The following is a 25658-nucleotide window of genomic DNA, read 5'->3' on the forward strand; positions in this document are numbered from 1 at the left end:
TTACAACAGATCTAGTTTAATACCTAGATTAAGTTTGCGCCGATAAATGGCTGTCACTATATATGATTCTCACTTCACGGTTATACTCTGGATAAAAGATTTCGCTGTAATGATATTATTGTAAGCCTCACGGACGACCGCCAGCGAACAACAACACAGTAAAACATAAATACATATACAAACATTTCGGGCCCGGACCTCTCTCTTCGACGGTCCGGTCACTCGTTCCTTTTATATGCTACCAATCGCCTACGTGATTCGAGCCCGGTGTGCGTACAGCTGGCGCTTATTCACAGTTACTCACCGGTCTCGAACCACGGTCTCGCCCCGTCTACACCACTACACAGTCAAACTCCTCTTTAGTTTATTTCGTGTTTTCTCGTTTTTTGGCCAACAAATCACACTTAATGTTCAAGTGTTATGCTTGGTCCACACCAAACGCTAACAATCTCGTTCCACTCTCTTTATTACTAGCAGGAAAAGTTTGTTATTTTTGCGTGACATTCTGACAAATATTTTCAATCTTTGCGAAAGACAAGACGGACGTGCGTTGGCGGCAATTGCGCCGCCCGATTCGCATCATTCACACCGCCTGTCGCGAGTTCGCTTCCGTGAGCGTAATTTCATTGAATATGTGTATAATTTACCCACAAAAAACGCTTTATTCTCATTTGGTGTGAACAAAGTATAAGGATGAGAGATAGAGAGTTTGTGCCGTAAATGGCTGTCACTATATCCCATTCTCACTTCACGGTTATATTCTGGACAAAAGATTCTGCTGTAATGATATTATTACGATACCATTTTAGATGAAAAAATAACGCTATCAGTCAAACTCATCTTTAGTTTATTTTGTGTTTTCTCGTTTTTTGGCCAACAAATCACACTTAATGTTCAAGTGTAATGCTAGGTTCACACCAAACGCTAACAATCTCGTTCCACTCTCTTTATTACTAGCAGGAAAAGTTTGTTATTTTTGCGTGATATTCTGACAAATATTTTCAACCTTAGCGGAAGACGATACGGAAGCGCAATCGCACCGCCCGATTCGCTTAATTCGCACCGCCTGCCGCGAGTTCGCTTCTGTGCGCATCTTTTCAATGACTTTTTGTATAACTTACCCGCAAAAAACTTTTATTCGCATTTGGTGTGAACCCAGTATGAGGATGAGAGAGAGAGAGTTTCTAACTATAAAGGCAAAACGGTAAACAGGTGCTGAATTATTTACGATATTACCATATTTGTAGAATTAGCACAGTATTGCTTATCGTGGTTATAAATATCGCAGTTATTTGACACCGGTATCCCAGTGCCACAGGAATGCAAGAACGCCTGTCAGGTATCTACAGCAAGCATTTACGGCCATATAAAAATAAGGCTAATTTAATTCTGAAGTCAAATACAATTCAAAATTCATCCTAACAGGATTCTTTCTAAGCCCAACGTCTTTCAGAGGACATCCGATTCTTAATAATATCTTCAAGACAGGGATCTACACTTGTACTGTTCTCTCTGGAGTCTCCCTTCACAAGTGGTTTCTAATCACAGCTTTATCATCCAAGCAAACATTTGCCATGTGTAATCAGAGTCTGATCCTACATGTGTGCTCATGTTTTACAGTTTCAATAACTCGCCCCGGTTTTCCAGCACACATGCGATGGGGTGATTTACTGTACACGGTTTCCAACAGCAATTACTACCGCATGAAGGAACTCGTCCCGACCGCACATTATCGAAACAAAGGTTTCCTAAATATGACTTACTCAGCTGATTCCTTTTAACAATGCAATAACAACTGATGATAATTCTGCATGTCTATGTGCTTATATTTGATCTTTCTCTCCAAATAAGGGCTGAAGGACAAAACAACGACTTTATAAACACTGCTCAGAAAGTGTATATTTCTGTAAAAGTTCACGATAAGGTTATGTTTGTTAACATTAGCAAATGTGTGTGACAAAGTTTCGATCTCTAATGATCTATGTTGTCAAAACTCTAATAAGGAGCGGCTCACAGCTCCAAACACAAAAAAAGATGTTTGCTTGAGTGAACCCCAGACTGTTTTTGTTCAAGTACAACTGCTTTATTTTTAACCAATGTTGTTGTAGTCTGTGTTCTGAGCGCGCTAAGTAGGTGGCGGCTCGATAAGCCGCCGAGACGATGTGATTTCTAGAAAACAGTCGATCAGGTTTCAGGTGTGTGCGTCTATAACAAGTGCCGCTGACAGACAGCAGCTTGGGGCCATATTTTCTCTCTCTGCTCACGACTGCCAAGAATCTGTCTCTTAAAACTAAATAACAATAATATGCAAATAAAGCCGCATATTATTGAGTGGTGTTCTCCAACCTGTTTTTGTGAAATCACCCGTAAGAACCGGATCAATCTGTGAATTGATATGTGTGAGAGGGAACAAAACAATGTACTTTACCATGTACATACACCACTGCTGTAACACCAAAATAACACTTAGACGTAGCTTACATGTGAAATTGCCGTCGAGACAGATTTGATGAATCCTACACTGAAAAAAAATATTTTCCTACTTGTCTGATTAACTTAATTTAAACATGATTTTTTTTAAATGTCACAACATGATTTTATCATGTTCAGTCATCTAACTTAATCCATTCAAATTGGGACTACTGAATCATTTGTGTTGTGTTAAAAAGAATTGTTAAAGAGGTTCTTACATTTACATTTACGTTTAGCAGACACTTTTATCCAAAGCAACTTACATTGCTTTATCCTATACATTTTACATAGGTATTTGCAATCCCCTGGGATCGAACCCATAACCTTGCGTTGTTAACGCAATGCTCTAACCACTGAGCTACAGGAAAGCTGTTCAGTTCCCATCATGCTTGGCATAAGACTGCATAAAGTCATTTTCTCAGTTAGGTGTTGCTTTATGTTTGCCAGTAAAGAGAAAAAACACTTGATAGTGTTCAATGTTCATTTATCTTTGAGATTTAGTTAGTTGGTGCCTTAGCTTAGGCTGTGGGAGATAACTTTTATAAACTGTTATTTCTGTTAAACTCTTATAACTTATTATCTTCAAAAAGATAACTAATAACAAAACACAACCAAAGCAGGAACATCACATTGGACTGAAACGTTTCACATTTTGTTAAAGTCTATCAAAAAAGGATATTTGTGACCCTGGATCACTAAACCAGTCTTAAGTATGATGGGAACATTTTTAGTAAAAGACAAAAATACATTGTACGGGTCGTAATTATAGATTTTTATTTTAAGCCAAAAATCATTAGGATATTAAGTAAAGACCATGTTCCATGAAGATATTTTGTACATTTCATACCTTAAATATATAAAAACTGTATTTTTGTGGATGGATGGCCTGGTACAGTGGCCCTTATTAACAACTTCAAAGGCCATTTTGCCAAAAAAACATTTTAGTTCTCTAGCAGTGTGTGTGCACAAATGCCAGCAAACCTAGGACCTCCCACAATCTCAAGGGTCTTTCTTTCCTATGAATTCAGGCTCATGTGGGTGAAAATCAGCAGGTTTTGTTGGATCTTTTACCTCCAGTCTACCCTAACGGTGCAGGATAAGCATCGGCCTCGGGAGATAGCCGGCCAGCTGTGAGGGGAGGAGAGGCCCGGAGGTGTTGCTGAACAAAGAGGCAGCATGGTGAGATATGATTAGGAACGGCACCTGTAACTACGCCTGGAGATAAGCGATAAGGCTCCTTTCCGGGGCAGATACACGCAAGCGAACGAACACGACTTTTTTTTATAAAACGGGATGTGTTATACATGTTCCTGATAATCATTGCTACTCATTTTGTGTAAAATGAAATAAACCGGAGCAGGGCTGGCGGGTTTGTACGACAAGAAACAATTATGTTTGATGTCAAAGCAGGGGTGCGATATCAAGCCTGCCAAGTTTGAATCCTGAGAGGTGTAAGCGTCAGCAAATGACGACAAAGCATTCATTTTCGCGTGCATTACGCCTTTTAAATGTGACAAGCTCTCTCTTGCTCTCTACAAAAATAAATTGAGTTTGTTGATGCATGGCAAACATGACTCTGAGAGGTTCAGTGGGGTTTCAAGCGTAAAAAAATCAAAAGAGCATATTGGAACAATACCCATCTCTCTACAGACGAAATAATCCATTCTCTCCAACCTAAGGTGAGACTTCTGCACTCTTTACTTTTTATGCTTCATGAATTATGGCTGGAAAATCGTTTCAAGGTTTGCCGTGGTGTTCAATAAATCCCATGAATTTAGATTAAACATTCGGTGTGAAGCCGGGTCGCTATGGGACTGTGTTAAAACAAAGCCTCCACGCTGCCACTTCAAATCTAAGCACCCGACGAAAAAGTTCTGAACGTTCTCAATTTAGACTGCAACTGCCCTAAAGTTTTAAAAGAATTGTTTGTTTTATAAGACAGGTTGCCTCAAACCTATAGAGAAGTCATCAATATTTTAAAATCGTTTCAAAAGTACAGATTTTTGGCGTGCATTGCTTTAAACAGTCCAAAACACTTCTGGATCAAGATAAGTTTGTGTGAGTTCATTGTAAAAGTCCTGCAACTGTTACAAACTGTTGCAATTTCCTTTTTTCACAAAATCTTGGTGGACAACATGCTCGACACCTCCTACACTTAATATCAAATTGCATCTCGCCAATTTATTTTATGGACTATTACAACATTCTAAATACACTCCAAAAATAATCTAGAATTGTCTTCCAGTACTTTTTACATTTACATTGAAAACATTTTGCTGTTTTTGGCTGAAGACAACTTATTCCGATTAATTTAATTAATGTAAAAAAACATTTAAAAATACTAAGTTAAAGTGACAAATTTAATTGAAGAAAAATTACTGTGTACTTATAAGTCAAATCTTGATAAGTAAAATTTTAGCTAGACTAACAGTTTTATTTAATATTAAAAATGAAAATTCAGGTCATAATTACCAAATATTATGAATCTCTAAACCTGTAAACCACCTCTACTACCTCTATATCATAATACTGTAGGTATGTGTTTACGTAAAATGATCACTTTTGTTTCATTCTGTGAACTATTAACAATACTTCTCCCTAATTTAAATTAAAAATATTGTTTCTATTTGCATTAATTTGCTGAAAATGAATTCTAGATAGAAAAATATCAGAAATGATGCTATGCATTTTTTCAGACTTCAAATACTGAAGTATATTTGAAGTAGTTTTCATGTGTCTTGTCATGCTGTCATTTTTTTCCATGGCTGTATATTTTCTAAAAACAAGTTTTATCCTAAGCTATCCTTTCTTCTAAAGTAATTGTATCTTGTTTTAAGCATGTTTAGATTTGTTCCCAACTGTTCAAAAACACTGTTCTTATAGTCTGACACAAAACGGAAGCGTCTCACCATCGTCTGCATCGGGCAAAATGGTGACTCTTGTGGTGAAAAACTCCTGTCCCAGTTGGCCGCCCATGGGCATGCTGAGGGTAACATTAAAGCTTTCCTCTGCCTCATAGAGCGAGTCATCAATGATGACCACACGGCAGGGCTTCTCTGTCTCGCCTTTATCGAACCGCAGCACGCTGTGGTGTTCCTCCGGTCGGGAAATGTAGTCAGAATAGGAAAGCACCATGGTGGGGACCGTGCCCTTAGCCGTACCTGTTCGGATGAGAATGAACGGAAGATAAAGCTTTCCATTCAGATTCTCATAAATAAGAATGTTTGTTCCTCTAAAACCATCGGCAAACAAGTAACAAGTGCTTCCGTCTTAAAAGTTTTATTTGGTTGTTTGTACCTTGTTGTGTAAAGCAGATAACCATGAGTTCCTGGTTGACATCTCCAGACCTCCGCACAGGAATCAGAAGCTCTCCAATATCTTCCCCAACCAAGAACACAGATGAAGGGACGAACACTGTGGATTCTAGACAGAAAATCAACATTTATCTATATTAAGCAAATCATAAAACATCACAACATTTTTAAGAATACAAGTTTTAAAAGAGAGAGAAAGCTTCAGCTATGATTCTGAAAAGCCACTAAAGTTCTAAATGTCATCTTAACATTTGACGTCCTCGGACAGTTTCGAAACTCTCAAAATGCATTTGTGCTGTGTATTTTTAATACAGGACTCATCTTAAAAGTGCTCAGAATTGTTAAGTAATAGTAGAGAATTCAATCCCTCCACGAGTTTCACGATAAGTGATCCTCAGCTTCTGTCTGTTTGTAGTGCGCCCGATAAAAATGAAAACCCTTATCAGCAAAGTCGGAGAATATTTTACTCAGCCGGTGGCAGAAACAATGACAGGAAGCCCAGCAGCGCTTGAAGCATTGAACGCGGCATAAAAGTTAATACTACAGGGCATTCAACTACAGCACATGCATTTGCAAGTTTATAACATCCTTCAGGAAATACTGAAAGGATATGTGGTTGAGCAAGTAAGTGAGATTTTTTCCGTTTAATTATATGCTTTATTTGTATAAGGCCTTATTAAGTAATAGCTATCAGATTTAATCAGACTTTACTTTTAAGAATGTCAATGGACAGGAAAACAGAAAGACGTTACTCAAAATATCTTCTTTCGTGGTCCACAGAAGAAAGAGTCATATACAAGTTTTCAATGACCAATTATTTTTGGGGTGACTATATTTTTTAAGAATAAATATTGCAGTGTCCTTAAAATTAAATTTCATGTAATGTTGCTGTTTGATTGTAAGCAGTCAAATTGTAAAGCCGAAAGTGAACAAATAACAAAGTAATTGGCTTGGGAAAACAGGAGTCGACTCTGAATCACGCGAACGAGTCGTCTGTCGTTCTTATGCAATGTTCTCATGACGTTCAATGCCCAACTACGTTTCATTTGTTTCATTAACTGCCTATTATTAGAAAATGAAAGTGTTTTTGCACCTTGTTTGTACATAAACTTGTTATTGGACGCTCCATAAACCAAAGTAGGACGTTAATAATCCCAAAATATTTACTCTTTAATCTTCCATAAGAACAAGCATTAAATGTGTTCAAAAGCTTGACTGGATTTGTTCATCAGCATGAAATGTGCCATGTCCATTTTAAGCCATTGCTCAAACTGAAATGGTTCAAAGGAAGTCGGGTGTGAGATTGCTTAGCATAGACAATGCGGTTTTAATCGATAAACTGCCAGATAAAGTGTCTTGGGTCACTGACTTCTGTAAGCCAGCTCTCACAAAGTAAACATTGCTCTTTTTGAAATCATCTGTTGATCCTGCCAAAAACATCCGAGACTCGTCTCGTCTCATCTCATCTGTTTTGATGAAGAGGTAACAGGATGTTATTCAGTTATTACGCTATGATTACAACGTACAGAAGGTTGACAGATGTGAAGACCGCCCCCACAGTCACGCTCCCTCAATCTATTCAGACTTTGTCTGGTGTCTTTACATTGTCTCATACTCAAGTTATTTTTATGATGTTTACTGCCTCCGACACCGCACGCTCTGTATGCACGTCTCTCTTATCTGAAACTTCCAGTTCAGTTCATGGATCTCTTATGGATTCATCAGGTGTGTTTGATAAGAAAGGCATCTAAAGTCTGCATTGCTTGTGGGTAAATATACATGTTTTTAATATGTTTCAGGTCTTATTTTGAATAAATCACCTGTGCAGTTTATTCATGAAAAAATGTTTGTCTTTGATAACAATGTTTTACGCACAAAATATCCTGTTTTAAATTCCTGTAACTATCTGAGAAGTAATTCGGAATAAGTCGTTTCATGTTCCAGTTTTGATAACTGGTTGATAATAAAAATATGACTTAAACATTTTAGCAATGTTTTTAAAAGTTTGTTTTAAGAAGGAGTTCTCTTGTCATCATAACCCGTACTTGGCACCTTAAACCTGTTTTTTTTTTTCTTTTTCTGTGAACTCACCATCCTCAGGGTCGACAATTTCCACTGTCGCTGCCTCTGGAAACTCCAGTGCACCCATGACAGGCTCGGACAGAACAATCTGGAAGGCCTCGGACTGCTCGTACAGGCTGTCCGACAAGATGCGAACTTTCCAGGTGGCAGTGGTCTGACCAGGGTTAAACTGGACTTGTTTCTGGGCCTTTCCTCTGAAATCTTTGTCCTTTTCAGCAGTGCCATCTTTGGTCCCGATACCTTAAGATTAAACACATAGAATCATCGGTAAATTTGATGTCAAAATGAATATATCTTACTTAGCTCAAAGCACATTGCACAAACTGCATATTGCACTGTACTGTTACGTTGGCATTACTCCATTTCCACCTCTCCTTAAATGTATTTCTCTATTATTTTTAAATTGTATTTGTATTAGTGGTGGGCCGTTAACGGCGTTAACGCAGTGAGACTCTTATCGCGCGATAAAAAAAATGTCGCCGTTAATCTATTCTCAAAGTTGGGTTGGGAGCTGGGTCTATACTACGCAAGCTATGATGACTTTAACCTTGATATTTTAGCGCGGATGTATACCAGCTTAACTGCACTGTACAGGGGCGAGAACGAGATTTTTCAACTCGCGTGATTCGCGTCATTCGCAGAAGCCGCCTCATCATCTCATAACCAGGGCTTCATTCGCGCGATTCGCGCAGCAAGTAGGTCTATTGGCTCTTTGAATTAACATATAAATCACTCGCGCTTGACACGCCATTCGCGTTTGGTCTGAACACAACATAACGTTACTGTGAAATTACCGCATCAAACGTGACGTGCTAACATGGATGCAGCTATGAAGCCGCCGGGTTTGCTTCAGGGAATATTAATTTTTAAGAAGCTTCCCAATAGAAACATCGACAAGACTAAGGTTGTTTGCACCTTGTGCAATGCGGAATTGGTTTAAAAAAAACACTTTCTCTCAACAGGTTGTGGTCTAGCTTTAGTTGAAACCAGTAACTTTGTATTGAGATCTAATGTATTATGGCTCGTGTATGACATATCGCTTGTTGCTCCCTCACTCTTTGTAAGTCGCTTTGGATAAAAGCGTCTGCTAAATGACTAAATGTAAATGTACTGTAGGAGCTCTTCCAGTCTCAAGTACCACCTAAACGGAAATCATCCCTTAGCTAATACGGAAGTAAACACAAGTTCATCTTATTGAACATAATTTAATTTTCATCACCAATTATCATAGTAGAACAGCTTTCTCAAGCAGTTTGTGATGCATTTTGGAAACAGGAGATGAGCCCCTGGTCTAATGCGCCACCTGGCTTGAGAAACCCGTTCTCAAAGACTTACTTTTAGTCTTTATTTGGGTAGCACACATATTCTGAATGCCTTCGGCAGAATTCAAATGAGCCATTTTAATCTAGATTAATCTAGATTAATTTTGGAATTAATCTAGATTAATCTAGATTAAGAAAATTAATCTATTCCCACCACTAGTATATATATACTTGATCTATATAACTTGTTCTTATACTTCTCTATATTTATTTGAATCTTATATAATAAATATTTTGCACAGTCCACAGAGTTGGCTAGATTTCATATTACTGCAAGATGTACAGCGTATGTAATATATAGAATCTATAGACGGTTTTATCAGACGCAAACACCTGGCCCAAAGATAACTTCCGGTCTGTGTTTGGTTATAATATCACAACAATTTTATATTAAATTTATATTAACGTTAATTAACATCAATATTTTATTATATATTAAGTGTACTAAATTAAGTCAAAACTACTCAACAGTTACTGATTCTTTGTGGAGGTCTCAGGGAAGTTAACCTTTATAAAAAGTAACCATGTTTAAAACCAAAAAAACATGGTTACTAAAAAATAACCATGGTTTTGGAAACCAATGAAAACCATGTTTTACTGAACCTATACAATAAAAAATGTTTGTGCGGTATATCGAATACTATGGTAAATGCTAATATAGTGGATATTAGCAAAATGAGAAGATGCTTAACTTTAGCCTGAAGAGTAACACTTCAACTATATAAACTTGATTAAATGCAGTACATGATTAAATAGTTTCCAATGGAAACAACGCATTTTTTGATAACTCGAGCAGCTGGCGTTTTTTTTCCATGCACAGCGCTGGTGCTTTGCGTTTTTCCCACAATCAGTGGTGGCGTTCAACCGGGCGCCCAGAGTTGGAAAATGCTCAACTTTGGCAGAACGCTGAGACTGCAGCGGGTGTTTTCAGCCGAGCACCTGCCGTTTTCGGCCGCGTAAAAGCGCCTCGGTGGATACACCCCCTTAGAGTACAATTCTTGTTTATTTATAACAGATTTTAATGCTAAGGAAATTATTGTCATTTCAACAAACTGCTGTGAGTCTGCAAGCAAATGAAGACCTCTTTCAAAGGATTGACAAAGTTGTTTTTACTGCATCACCTCATCCATGCTTCAATAAATCAGAAGAGAGCTTTCTGTTAAAAGCCAATATTGCAACAAATGTGACGCAACCATTCTGTAATAAAGGCAGTATGCCTTCAAAGAGAGTGCCGTGTGTCATTCTGTGGAAGGGAAAGTACTAGTCCTTTGACATCACTGAAAAGATGAGACGTTCATCCCAGCGTGACATATAGTCCCACCGGTGGTTATCTTTGACCAGTAGGTCAACAAGATTTTTATTGTAAAAGCGGTTTCACAGTGGGGGAGTCAGGTGGGCTCTGTCGGTTTGAGAGGTCCCAGGAAAATAACAACATCACAGGCAGGAATCTTAAAGGTCAATAACAAATATGTAAGAGTTAACATAACCCATGAATAAATATACAATTTCAAGAAGAGGAAAACATGAAGAAATCGATAGAAACAGACAGGATGAGGAGGGTTACTATGAAAACGTGAACTCTGCCAGTGCTACTGATGATTCTGATGAATCAAACTTATACGAAAGCCCTTTGATAATAGAGGTACAATGCAAACTAGGAACGCAAAACCTGTCTGCATATGTGCCAATATAAAATGCTATTTTTATGAGAACATCAGCTCCTGAAGAGAAACTGAGGAAGATAGTAAAAAAATCCAAATAATAATTGAATAAAATCATCATTTCAAAGACTTCCTCATTTCTTCATTTCAATACAGGAAGGTTTCTGAGGCCCAGCGAGCAGCAGGCCAGCATCTCATTTAACTGACAGTCCAGGATCAGAACTGATGTGAGCTCAGGAATACAGGCCCAGCTCAGCGTGTGGATTCGTATGTGACTGGAATATGTACATTTTAATGTGGATGGCAAAACTGGTTTTCTCATTCGAAGTAGCTGATGGTTGAAATTCTATTTCTGGCCCACAGGTAAGTTATCAAGACTTTATTCTGTAATAATTTTCACACAAGTTGCATCAAAGTCAAGAGATGTAAAAAACAATGTTTACTTTTATTAAATGTGAAAAATATCAATAAAAGATTTTGTTTTAAAATGTCTATTTTAATATTTCATTATTTAACATTTTATATTATATCATTTTTTCTACTGTGCTCAGATTTATTAGTTGTATTGGATAAAGAAGCAAAAACAAAATAACACAAAAATAATAAAGGATGTCGGATGTCCAAATTCGCTGTTTTCTGGGAAATTGAAAACACCCAGTGAAAAATATAATTTACACGGTGACTTAAAATGATGATTTAAGGCAAAAAAATTAAATCATAAAATATGGAGCTAAATAAATAACAACATCACAGGCAGGACTCTCAAAGGTCACTAACAAAAATGTAAGAGATTATCATAACCCATAAATAAATATACAATTTTAAGAAGAGGAAAACATGAAGGAATCAATAGAATCAGACAAAATGAGGAGGGTTAACAAGAAATTAAGAAGAACAGCAGCTATATATAAAATAAAATAATTTTCAAGTTGTATTTTTACCCACCTGCGCTCATAGTGACTTCTTAACTTTTAAAGAAACAAAAAGTGCTAATAAAATGCTACATATAAAGGTTAATATTGAATGATTTATGAACATTTGTTCCTCCATTTATTTGTTTTCTGCGGCGATGAGTCTAAACTTTAAACCATGACCTTTCCGGTCATGGCTGAGCTTAGTTTATCCAGCTTTGCCCTTTTGGGAACCAGCAAAGGAGACGTGTGGGAGATCTTAATTTCACACTTCGGTGTTGTGAGTCAGAGGAATTATTTCTCCATTTCATTAGACATGTGGGCAGCGGCCATGTCATGATGCAAATCAAAGGAGCAAATCTGATGACATGAGGTGCAACATCTACAGAGGTTCAAAAAGTCCAAAACAGTCTTAAAAAGAACGACACAGTTGTTTAACGCTGCACGATGGGAAGGCAAGTAATCTTGACAACACTTACTAACAAATGATGTCTCGCCAAGGTAGCCTCTTCTTCTTAAAGTCACCTCCAGAAACTTGGATTCTTCATCCACCTGGTAATACTCCATCTCCAGAGAAATCCAAGCCCAGTTTAGTCTGAACTGTTGGTTTTTTAGCTTGTTGCCACCTACAGAAAAAAAATCAGTATTTTACTCAATGTTCATATGTGGAGTCGGTTTTTCTACATATTAGAGTTACCCACTGATATACCAATAATGTGATCATTCCATTCCATTCCATTCTCTACCGCTTATCCGAACTACCTCGGGTCACGGGGAGCCTGTGCCTATCTCAGGAGAATAATGTGATCATGTAAAACTTAATTGAAATCAATTGTGATCAAGTTGATAGTGTCGCCCACAAAGTTGCTGTGAATGTAAGACATGTCAAGTTGGTCACTTATGAGGTTTTATTGCAGTTAATGTTCCCTTGAAAGGCAGCTGCCCAGGCCCGGCTCAACGGGGGGGCCAGGGTGGGCTTTGTCCACCCTGTCATAAGCTTTGCCCACCCTGCCTCAACCCAGAGCCGATGAGAGAGAGGAACTGCAACCGGCCGTGACTGTGACAAAACTCTTCCATTGCAGTGAACGGAGTTGGCGTGACTCTCTCTCTCTCAGTGACTCTGAGTCCGTCCTGCCCCCACACCACATGACAGCCAATCACAAAATGAATGCGATATTCAAATCAGCTCCAGATATATTTCTTATTTGGCCTGCAGCTGCCTAAGTAGGTTACATTTCAAGTAACATTTAGCTCAAACCCCCCAGTTATGATATGCAATATATCAAAAGTTTGCTTTCGGTTTTAAGTTTATTTACCTTGTATACTGTATTGGACTATATTGCATGACTATATTGGATATCAATCCAAGCAAACCCTCACAAAAGTTCGACTTTATCCATTTTTAGCAGAAGTATACAAAGACTTTCTCTTTGAAGTAATAGCTTTAATATGGCCCGCTGAGGTTTAATGGAGCTGACTCCTCCAATTCAGATGGGTATCTTATTCATCTCAACACGAACAGTCTGATATCAGTCAAAATCTCAGATGTGGCGGTGAGGTGGAAGCGCAGGTCTAATTGCTTCGTTTCTAATTAAACTAAAGAAGGTTTGTCTGCTTCCTATCTGAGTTAGTCGGTTTTATCGTCCGCGTTTGAAGTGGGATTCAAAGTAAGGGCTTGCTCCTGCAGGCATCCCATCCACTTACAATCAGCACTCGAAGACAACCACACACAGACATCAAACACACACACACCATTACTCACGTGAAGGAATGCAAATGTGGACACACGTCAGTGTATGGAACAAAAACAGACATAAGCATTTAAAAATATACAACATTTAATTTCTAAACCAAAGATACGTTTGAGATGATCTTTTGCTCACGGGCACAAACAATTCTTTATAATAAAATGCTCTCGAAGGAGAATGCCCCCACTTAAAAGTCATTTCTAGTCTAAAGATCCCAAAGGAATGTGCACTTGAAAACAATTTTAAAGGACCTTAAAGAATAAGACAGAATAGGAATTCTCTAAGAATCAGAATTCAGTTCAACACAAAACACTGAAATGTATGAGAAACATATCTAATCAACATTTTGTCTAGTTGGCCTGTTACGATAAAGTAAAAGACAGACAGGAAGTAAGTCAAAGAAACAGACGCTTAATGTTCTGGTTCCTTTGTACCAACTATCAACTTAAACTGCGGTTGTTAGCTTTTGGCAACACTCTACAAGTCATACTCACCCCTCTATCTTCCTCTGCCCAGTTGTCACGCTCGGTAAACCTGTCACGTCCAGCGCACCCCATTTCCCTTTCATTCAAAGGCTGAGACACGCACGTCCCATTTGTTTATAGTTTGCAGGAATGTGCGTGCCGGGGTACATCAAGGAAATGTGTGTGTGGCACCTGTTCACAGCTTTCTTTGTGCCGTCTGACTGAGTCAGTAATCAATATCACTCGATACATTTTCTTACCCACAAACACATCATTTCAAAGACTTGAAATTGGTTTTGAGAAAGCAACACTTTAGAAAAAAAACTATAAGAATGCTTAGAGAGCTACATGAATACACCTCTGATCTCACTTGGACAAATACAGATCAACGCAAAGAAACACTTTTGATACTGCTTTATGTAAAGGGTTTGTGAGAGGTGCTTTTATGAAACCCGAAGGAAAAACAACAACTTCAAACTGAAAGACAATTAGATCCATGATGGCCTGTCAGAGAGAAGAAATGGACTCAATAAGACTGAGATCTGAGGTGGGGTACCGGGCTCCTCTTTAAAGTCTGACATTTTGCAGAATAATTGGTGTTGTCTACAACTTTTGATGAAAGAGAATTTGAGATATGCAGAATGCAGCCCGTTGTATGTGACACGGCGAATCAACGTGTATCGCTTTGGATGTGCAGAGTTAAAAAGAGTTTAGAAATTGTTTGTCTAGAGGTTGCAGAGTAAACTCACAATTCACCTCAACTGGATTTTTTCCTCATTCTCCGAAACTGAAAGTAACTCTTTGGTTGCACAAAATGATTTTATCAGACTTAGGAGACCTATTTATTGGCTTTCTCGTGTATAACCCTGCGTGATCGAGGTGTAAGTATACTGTAAACTATAGGAAGTCCATTGAGTTAAGAGTTACTTCTTTACTCATGCCATTTTCAACAACGTGTATGGTTCAAACTGAAAGACCACCTATCGCTTTATTTTAATACTCATGGACGTTACCTAAAAGTCAAACATATTAGACACACAACAAACACACGATAAGACACATCATCGGCATGTCCTTGTACTAGATCTGGCCCGCAGTTCAGGTATTAGCAGTGAGATTGTGTTTCAGCTGAATAACCCGACTTCAAAGAGTTTAAGGAAAACCTCCCAGTTAATCTATAACTGAAGGTTGTGTTGTAAAGCAGGGGTTTTGTTAACACCAATGGCATCCAATATTTTCTCAAGCTCCCATTTTCTTGAAGCATAATAGGACTCGGTCTGTTGCATTCTGTAGAAACACCTTCAGAAAAGTGGATCCACTACTCACACTTTGATAAACAATATCAGAAAAAACGAAGGCATACTTCTACCGGTGAAAAGTCATCAAAACTATAAAGTATAGCACAATTGCAACTGTTGAAATTATGATGCAAATAAAAGCATCTGAAAAAAATGTTATATTTTTGCATCTTCAAAGTCGCCACTCTCTGAATGGAGTTTGCTAAATTGTTTTCTTGGCATTTTATCATTCAGTGTCTTGAGGTCTCAGCTAGGGAAACATTTTAAACAGAATTGAACGAGTTCCCAATCTATTAAGGCCTTTTACTGGTCGTTGTTTTTTCATTGTTTGGCCAAAGTCATCGATTTAAGTTTAAATGAAAGAAAATGATATGTTGGCAATAATATATTTGTCAACAAAAATCATTTCAAAGATTTATGCATATACCTTGCGATTAATACACCGCAACTGTATATGAAGCCACAGAAAAAAATAAGTATTTTCTGTGTCATAAGTTGCCCATTCATGTTTTAGACAGGTAAAATTTGCAAAAACAAAAATGTGTCGGAACCAAAGATGCATTATATCTGAAAGCGAATGCTCACCCAGACATCCCTGAAACACCTCGTGTAACCACACCCCCACAAATCTACGTCAGTTCGTGGTATGATTTGACTAAGACCGCCCATATGTATATGCAAGTGAGGTGGGCGTACCTGTCAATGCAGTTGCTTTGGATCCTAATGTTCCAAATATGGTCAGAGGCGTTACATTTCCATCACACGCTTGCAGTATTCCACCAATCACTACGCACTGGTTAACTGGCCAATCATAGCACACCTCGCTTTACAGAGCAATGAGATTTGTTCAAAAAACACGCGTTTTAGAAATTACATCACATCTAAAACAAACAATAATATAAGATGTAGCCGTGTCATATGACAACTTAATAAAAATGTATGGGTATGTTTTTGGGAAAAAAACATTTTAATTTCATTCTGTGAAATACTAACAACACTTCTCCCAAATAGCTTATAAAACAGTGTTTCTATTTGCATTTATTTTCAGAAAATGAAAACTGAAGAAACGGTCAAAAATAACAGAAAAGATGGTCTGTATTTTTTCAGACCTCAAATACTGCAAAGAAAACAAGTTCATATTCACCTCTAAGCAATACAACAGTAATATATGTGTACATGATATTAGGAAAAGTTAAAACAATATTTTTATGTGATAACCTAGGTTTTTATTACAGTTTTCTTGTGTTATCCTGTCAGTCTTTCATATTGCTGTTGGATGACTTTATGTGAGTCCTGAGGTTTGATTTTGTTCAAATTCGACATAAACTGGACTGGAATGGCCAAAATACAACTAGAAATGCTGATTAAACGAAATTTGTGAATGGTCTCTTAATGTTTCCAAAGCTGTCGATACAGACATATGGAATATAAGTCCTCTGCTTACACAGGTTCTGTTGTTAGTATGGTCTAAACACAGGATGTCCTGTCCATCGGTAGAATATAATGAGCGTGACATCGCCATTTGATTGACAGATTTATTATAAATGAGACCGAAGGCTCCGCTCAGCCCGAGCTGTGCCAACTATGTTCCCCTTGTTTCGTGTAAGCAGCCAGTCTGCAGACTGTCCTTATTTGGTCACTGTAGAGAGCGAGGGGCCCACGATGCCCACCATCACTCCCTCGCCATCAGAAACCATTGAGCACAGGATCAGCCTGCTAGGTATCACCATTGAACTGTGGCTTGTCTGTGTCTATTTTAAGAACCAACTGTGGTCACAACGGAAAGACTGTGAATTGTTATTGAACCAAAGAAAATGGATGTCCTTTCTATGTTTTCGGGGTGATTTTTGGTCTTGTTAGACAAGTGAAATTTGCTTATTATAGTGATTTTACCTTCTGGTTTAATGTTGGTGTACTTCATGCTTGTTATATTCCTGCTACCGAATACCAGACGCTATTAAATATGTAGATGCCCAGTCATTTTTTTCTCATGTTTCTTTTTCACAGCTCAGGAGAATTTAGATCCAAGTTGTTTCATTCGAGTTTAAGCTTTTGTGTCAGATGTGTCTCCTAAATTAAACCAAATGTAACAGTTATTAAAGTAACCACACAATATAAATGTGGCTTATGTAGCTCACAAAATCTAGTCTTAGAAAAATATGATTAGAAATGTCTGACTACAGATTTGAGCATTATGGCAAACAGTGTGTGTCACTGTTGAGATCTCTTTTAAACGTCTGACACGTGTGACATTATACCAGGGACTGTTTCTCAGTAGAAAAATCTGATGCCTCCCTCTCTTTCTCTCTCTCTCTCTTCTTTTCATTTCCAAATTGCCAGGCAAGGTTGTTGTGGCAACCGTTTCGATGGCAACCATTGCTCACTTCCTGGGTCACAAAAGGAAGTTTTCATGCACGCTTGTGAGGAGGAACAGTCGGGAACCCACTGATTCAGCTCGGCTCATTTACATGGGGTTCAATCAGACAGGGAGTGAAAAATAAAGTGTGCTCGCAGCTAAAGGTCAGGTTGAGTCTTGGGAGTTGAGCCACGCTCTAGTGACTGCACTGATAATGGCTGGTGAGGTCATTCTCTTACACGCTGGCTTAAGTCCTCTACCCTCCCAGCCCCCCATTCACAAAGACTAATGCAATACACTTAGCAGTAATAGGTTAAATTGTTACTTATTTACATTTTTTTACATTGGACTCTATACCTTTGAGTGTTTCACCATATAGACAAGGGTTTTTTCCAGACAGATATTCATGCAATGACCAATGAGGTATGCAAAGACAATGGCAAAGTTTACTTATCAACTTGGTTAAAATTTTGTGGTTAAGTCAATAAAGTAACTTATAAAATAGGTTGTAACTGCTTATTTTGATGAGCTGATGTAATGTTAATACATTTTCAAATGTAAAACAGTCAATTGAAATGACCTGTAAAGTCAGTTAAAATGGGCAGATAAGCGCAGAGTGAAGCTATCAAACTGAAAAAAGTCATGAATCAGGTAAACAGACGTTTTCATGTTGTGAATAAAAAGAGACGGTCTCACCCATAAATCCTGTGTAATTTAGCTTCACTCCACCTCTCAGCTCCCTGAAGGCTTGGTTTTGTTAGGCATTTTAACATTCTTTGAACATCTTAGAGGACGAACTCACAGGGAGGCAAGCGTCTCCTCCGTTTTTAAGTGTATAATATTCTTATTGCTATCACACCAGGCAGGAGGAATTCATAAAGGTCAGTATTCTCTATATGCCTGCAGAACACTGGCACACAAAAATGAAATCCTGTAATTTAGGGTTTAATCCTATTACATTCATACTGGGTTTATAATAGACTTGACACCGATGTCTAACAAGGTCACCGATTTGACAAGGATGAACCAGCCTCACTTTCACATTTATGAATCACGAAGGATCAAATGTAGGTTAGATGCCCTCCCACTTCCAACATGCTAATATTTATCATGTACAAAAATCACTGTAATTTTTGCGTTTTATCTAGTATTTTTTATATTTATTTATTAATATTTATTATTGTGTGCATTTCCCTCTTTTGTTTCGTTCAGTCTTGCAGTCTTGTTTTCTCGTTTAAGTTTCTAGCTTTTCACCCAGCCCACCTGACTGCACTGCCACGCCCACCTAAATGTCCCACCCTGCCCACTTGACTGCATTGTCCCGCCCACCTGACAGTGTTTGCAGCCTAGTTATTTCAGACAGTGTTGCTGGACAACACGCTCTACTCTGATCATTGTGTGATGTTTGATGTGTATAATGTACTTTTTATTTTGCTGTTGCTTGTAATGCGTTTTAGCTTGAGAAAAGTGCTGCATAAGTTAAATATTATTATTATTAATCATTTATACAGTGAATTGTAACCGATTGCCATACATAAATAAAAATAAAACAAAAAAAAACGCTTATTTGATTACAGTGTTACAGGACTGATAGTTATGCGGCATTTTCAAATAGAGAACTACTGATACATCGTTTTCCGATACTTAATCAATTTCCCATCTGTTTTCTAAAATCGGATTCACCGATAAGCTCCGCCATCTTGTGGCCGTTAAGAGAATTGCGTGCAGGACGAGAAAGGGGAGACGCGACAGAAACGAAAGAGTGCACAAGTTATGTATACTCACTTGCTTTATTAATAGAGTATTATAATAGTATCTGTGATCGATTAACTAGAAGATAAACAGCGCTTCCGCGTCTTCTCTCTTTCCTGACCTGATGATGCGAGGTGACGCGTGTCCGCTTTCTTTCTCAATGAGCTCAGTCTGTGTGAGAGTCCTCGGTCCCGACCAAAGAGTTTGGTGCAGTGTTTGCGTTTGTGTTTAAAATAGTTTGTTCAGTTGTGTTGTAATCAGTGTGTCAAAAACAGAAGTATAACAGTAAATAAATATCTGTTCTGCATACCGGGTATCGGACACAAAAACATGCAAATAATCGGTATCTGTATCTGTTTTAAAAAAACAATATCTGTCGATCACTATTTTCAAATGACACAAATCGAAACGAGTAAAATAAACCTTTTCTCTCCTTACCCTGTGCTTTTCTATAAAGGCAGGAAAAGTCAGTGTCATTCCAAAGCACCAGGGTCAGGTCTTATCCCTGACCACTGCTTGTTATAAAAAGAGGATTAGAGCGAAGGCTCGGATGGACACAGAATTATTTAACAATACTGCCTTTCACTGCTTCCTGATTGAAAAGCCGCCTCACAAACGGTCTCTTTAGGATCAAGAAAGTGTTTGACTACATGTCAGCGATAGTGTGTAATCCACATTACTGGATCTAACTTCTCCTCCTCTTAAAAAAACGAAAGTCAGTTGTTACCATCTTCAGTTTCACAGCAGGATAGGTAACACATAATCCCATATGATGTCTGTCCAATATTATAATACAATAAAATGGATAATTCTTTCCTACGGTACAAATTTTGCAATAATGGTATTATAATTTGTATGTTTTTTCAGAACGTGAGCATCATTGTCAAACAGCGTGTTTGCCATTTGCAACGGCACCGCTAGGATGAACTAATCAGCCAATGGAAACATGCAGCAAAAATATAACGCAGCAGCTGCTTTGAACCATGCAAAAAAAGAGGGACAGAAATAAAACTGAACTGAAATTCCTCTCCACCTACCGAGTAGATTAATTACAACTTTAGTGGAAGCTTTCTTGTGATGTAGGAAACACAAATTTAAAATGGCAATGAAAACAACAACAAGGTGATCTTGTAGCACACATGAAGGTCACCGTCGATTAAATATTGAAAGTTGCTCGCAAATAAGCAGCCAATTATGCATAGACTAAGGGAATAACAAGGGGGCGTCGTTACCCGGGTAACCTTAATGGGTTGCACTAGGGGTGAGCTTCATGGGCTTAAAGGGATAGTTCACCCAAAAATTAAAACGCATTCATAATTGATTCACTTTCAAGTCATTCCAAACCTGTATGACTTCTTTTTTCTGCAAAACACTGGTCCACATTGACTTCCACTGTATTCACACAAAACCACAGAGACATTTCTCAAAATATCTTATTTTGTGTTACACAGACAAAAGACTCATCTACAGGTTTTGAACGACACAAGGGTGAATAAACGGTGAAAGAATTTTTATTTTAGGTGAACGATCCCTTTACATGCATGTCAATTTTAATCATTAAGTCATTCATAAGGTACAAAATTGTAATTTACATCCTAAGCCCTTGATCCATTTAGTGTTTTTTGAACTGTATATTCCAATATTTAATCGAAGAATAATCCCAAATGCTATCAAAGAAATAAGAGCTAAACCCTTATAATCCACTGTGCATTGATCTGCCAGGATTCAAGACTTTTGAGACAATACTGGCATGTCTGTATTAAAATATGTAATATTTTTCAGCCAATGTACACACCCTGGATATCATAGCCACACAATGTTATCTTTCTATCTGTAATGCCAAGTGACTGAGATAATATTCACCTTAAGATTCATCAATCTCAAAAAAATCTCACTTATAAGTTGACAAGTAGTAAGGCCACTACAGAAAAGCACTGCCGAAAAGCACACTACATTGAGTACTAATCTAAAAAAGCACTCCGTTTCTCCCTAATGTTGCACAAGAGGGAATCTCTATGGGACTTCAAGAGGCTGGTATGGGGCCAGATCGAGAACATTGAGAGCGGAAAAACAACACGGCCATGTAATGATTCAGGATGAGAAGGACGTGGTAAAAGAAGTGGCACTGTGTTTTTTCTTGACTCAATGCGCAGTGTTTGCTGGCTCGTCGGGCAGAATAATGACAGCTTGTTTGCAGAATGGCGTAAGTGCGGGGACATGGTGAATAAAAGCTGGGCCCGACTCTCGAGCCACATGCTAATAGCACACAGGTTGTGGTGAGCTGTACTTGTGTGAACAGCATTACTCATTTGTTCGTGTTTTGTTAGTTAACAAATGTATTTTTGAACAAAGCATAAAATATATTTTGAAGAATGTAGGTAACCGAACACTGGACACAATTGACTTCCAAGAATGTAGGTAACCAAACAACACTAGACCCCATTAACTTCCATTGTATGGACACAAACCACTAAGACATTTTCTCAAAACATCTTCATGGAACATGATCTTTATTTAACATCTAATGATTATTTTGCATAAAAGAAAAATCTGTCATTTTAACCCATACCCAAGATTTTTGACAATTACTAAAAATGTTCTTGAGACTGGTTTTGTTGTCCAGAGTCATACATATATTTACAAGGTGCGCCACTGTTATTGAAATAAATTGGAAGAAATGCAATGCTAAATAGCAACCTGGCTATCTTGCTATGACGTAAATAGCTGTCCGAAAGTCCACCGAGTGGCATAACTTTCATGAAACTGACTTTGGCATGGTGCCGTATACGCTCTTTCTGGGTGAGAGCAACGCAAACGTGCTGCTTTCGTATGCAGTGTATAAATATATTTTTAATTTGCCAAATTCGGACATTATCAATTTAGTACAACGGATATACGCAAAACCAGAAAACCACAATTCACACGTATTGAAACGTGGAGATTGTACTGAACGGTTCGATATTACATTGAGAATTGTGGAATCCCTAATGCCGATACAACTATTAACATTTGTTTGCGCATGTCCAGCGTGTCTTAATGATATAATAATGGGTCATGTGACATGCGATTTCAGTAGTGTAGTGTAAACACAGATTTTTCTAAAATGTATGTGGAAACGGCAGTATAAATGAGGATCGTTTTCGTTTTAAAACGCCATTTTCGTACAACAATGGGCTAATGTAAACACCTCCTAAGCTACTCACAAGTTTTCTTAGTTTACAACGAGTTGAATTCTGAGCTTCTGGAATGATTTAAAGACAACATTTGAGAGAAGATTACGCTTCAGCAAGACAAATATACGGAGCAATTCAGAAGATTTTGAAGTTCTCTTCACAGGGAGTTTCTGTGTTCTTGAACTGACTTTAAATGGAAATACTGGAACATCTGAGGGAAGATTCAACAACATATGGTGGGTAAAAAGATAAAAATATGGCACCGGCTCCAAATCATTGGCTTCCAATTATCTCAGCCACATTAAAACTCATCCCTCTATAAACACTATTTATATATGCAAATGTTTTTACAAATGTGTGTGAACCCTAATTAACATGCAATACAATGTTACATTAGAGCTAATGATAATCTGTTATTGCTATCTGCAGTCAAAATGCATATTTATGCTCTTAAACTTGTTTTTTTAATTCAGTTAATGAATTGCAAAACAACCCAAAGTACTGAATATCCAACAGCCTCTTCTTTTACCAGCCCTGTTTTCTAACCCTGAGCGCAGTTTTCTAAACAAAGTTTCCAGCGGTCTATCACATCTACTTTCAGTCTTACTTTAGGGGCTGAAAAAACATTTAAATGAAACTGACAAAGCCTGAGTTAATTCAGTATAAGCCAAGTTTATTCCCTGTCTGCCTTAAAACTCCACCCAACAACCCATTCATCTCTCTCTACCAAAGACACTTGCGTGAAACCAAACGTAGGTCTCAGTTTCTAGAAGCGGTCAATAGATTTAGAAATAAAGCACAGGATTAGATCTCTGGCAGTGTAATACCTCACAGCTCCCACATACTGAAAAGAAGCAAAGAAATGAATGACTACAGCTTGGAGAATAGTTATAAGGGAGGACAATGGTTGGATGTAGTAGTATTAGGGTTGGTTGTACAATGATTTTAAATTTGGACGATTTGCAGGGTATATTGAGCAATTACTAAATTTAGTCAAAAATATATATAGGGACATATGATTTTATTGAAAGTCATACTTATCTTTAATAAAATTACTTTATTAAAGTAAATCTATTAGTAAAGTTTAAGTAAAAATCTTACATTTAAGAAGGTGTTAAAAACAGAAAATGCACTGGAGAGATGCTGGTTTATATTAACATAGTGGTGCATTACGCCATATTTTTTATGGATCTTTCCGTAAGGTTAAAAAATAATGTAGTATCTAGATGTCTCACTATAGTTAATGAGTAAATACTATAGTATACTGAAGTGTATTTCATGTGGGCAAAAATATAACTCTTGTATTTTAAAAAAAACAGAACATTTTTTTGGGGGAAAACGATACAAAATATTTCATAGGGTCCTATATATATCAATACAGAGTAAATCCCCTAAGTGAAAATCATTGTCTCAAGAAGTTTTATTACATTGGCAGAGAAAATCACTGAACATTTTCCAAACTGGCTTTTGAAGTGAGTATATTGTTTATTTATATATATTTTTTAAGATTTTATAATTCATTCACCCCAATGTCATTCCAAACCTGTACAAGAGATAGTTTGAAGAATGCTGATACAACATTGGCCCCCATTGACTTCCCTTGTATAGGACTCAAAACCACCGAGACATTTCTCAAAATATCTTCTTTTGTGTCATATTAATATTTTACAAGAGGGTTATTAAATGACTGATTTTTTTTCCTGCAAACTACCCCTTTCAATTTGACATTCTAAAATCCAATATTACCGAGTACTGGACCCAACTTCAACCGACATTTTCCCATTTAGCCTTAACTGTGTTCATGCAGAGATGTGAAATGCCAATTCAAACAGAAACTCCACTTCTGTGTTGTGTGGTACCACACTTTATGCATTCTGGGACGTCTGTGACCTTTTCACTGAACAGTAGTTATCTGAGTGCCATTTCTAAAAAGAGCACTTCACTTTAGAGGCTTTGAGAAGCGGACTGGCGGCACAGCTGGATGAAACAACAGAATTAAATGGGCTGTGAATAAGAGGAAGATCATTTTACCACAACCCTTAGGTGTAGCTGCGAAAATGTTGAGCTATGTTAGAGGTAACCAAGTTTTGGTGTGATGAAGGCTTCTATGTGGACAGAAAGGTGTGGTGAACAAAAACCGCAGTGTTTGTAAAATGTGCATAACCAAAACTAAAATAATGATCTCAAAGGATCAGTATATGAAATTTTGCCGCATCTAGTGGTGAGGTTGCAAAATGCAGCCAACTGTTCACTCCACTCCTCTCTATCGAAACACTACGGTTGCTGACACAGAACTAAGATGTCGTCACGTTTTCGCTATTTTACCAAATAAATAACGTATTTACAAAACGTACTCTGTAGAGCAGTTTTTCCGTTTAGGGCTACGTAAGGTCTTTATTCACCTCTGAAGAAATAGTTATGTATACTTTATTGCATATCTGTCATCTTCGAAAAAACTACTCACTGGACACTTAAAATCTGCATTAAAGAAAATCTTATGGTTACGTAAACAAGGGCCACATTCAATGCTAATAAGGAATGCAACACTTCTTACATCAATACGGTACGATCCTGATATATATAATAAACAAGTGGAAGCACTAATGGAGAGGGACATTGTTAAACTCTGTTGATTTTCACATCTAGAGGACAAACAGACTGAGCTCCAACAACGTGTAAAAAACACATAAATCAAGTGATTTACGAAAATGAAGACCAAAGGCATGCCGAAGCCTCCACGTATGTTATACGCCTGGGAACAGAAAATTCAGTGAAGCTTGAACGGACTAAGGTGCCTAGACTACTGTCTTGAGGCTTGAGGAGGCGGTCAGTGTGCGTGTCATTGATTTACAGGACGAAGGTTACACTTGCAGCCAGGACAGATTGACTTTCATCCTTTGGGAACGGCTGAAGTCGCTGATGGCTCATTCGCAGTCTGAAGCATGTGCTAAATCCCCTTTGGTTTCTTGTGAAACTCAAGGTTAAGAGGACGGATTCTAAAAGTGCAACAGCCGTCGACAGATGAATAGATGAATGTTAAAGACATGCGGTGTTAAACAAGCAGCACAGACTAATAATGAATAATTGATTCAATGACAGAAGGAA

General features: G+C 37.8%; 1 protein-coding gene across 1 annotated transcript in view; it reads right to left on the reverse strand.

The window, feature by feature from the left end:
* Positions 1-25658, reverse strand: part of frem2b (FRAS1 related extracellular matrix 2b) — a 61909-nt gene that overhangs the window by 13636 nt on the left and 22615 nt on the right. Inside the window, exons 3-6 of the mRNA XM_056756281.1 lie at positions 12242-12388; positions 7878-8108; positions 5770-5895; positions 5382-5633 (exon numbers count right to left, since the gene is read on the reverse strand). Of these exons, the coding sequence (XP_056612259.1) occupies positions 5382-5633; positions 5770-5895; positions 7878-8108; positions 12242-12388 (756 nt within the window). The remainder of the gene's footprint in view (positions 1-5381; positions 5634-5769; positions 5896-7877; positions 8109-12241; positions 12389-25658) is intronic.

Source organism: Triplophysa dalaica, chromosome 9, assembly GCF_015846415.1.
Source record: "Triplophysa dalaica isolate WHDGS20190420 chromosome 9, ASM1584641v1, whole genome shotgun sequence".
In the NCBI taxonomy this organism is placed as follows: Eukaryota; Metazoa; Chordata; class Actinopteri; order Cypriniformes; family Nemacheilidae; genus Triplophysa; species Triplophysa dalaica.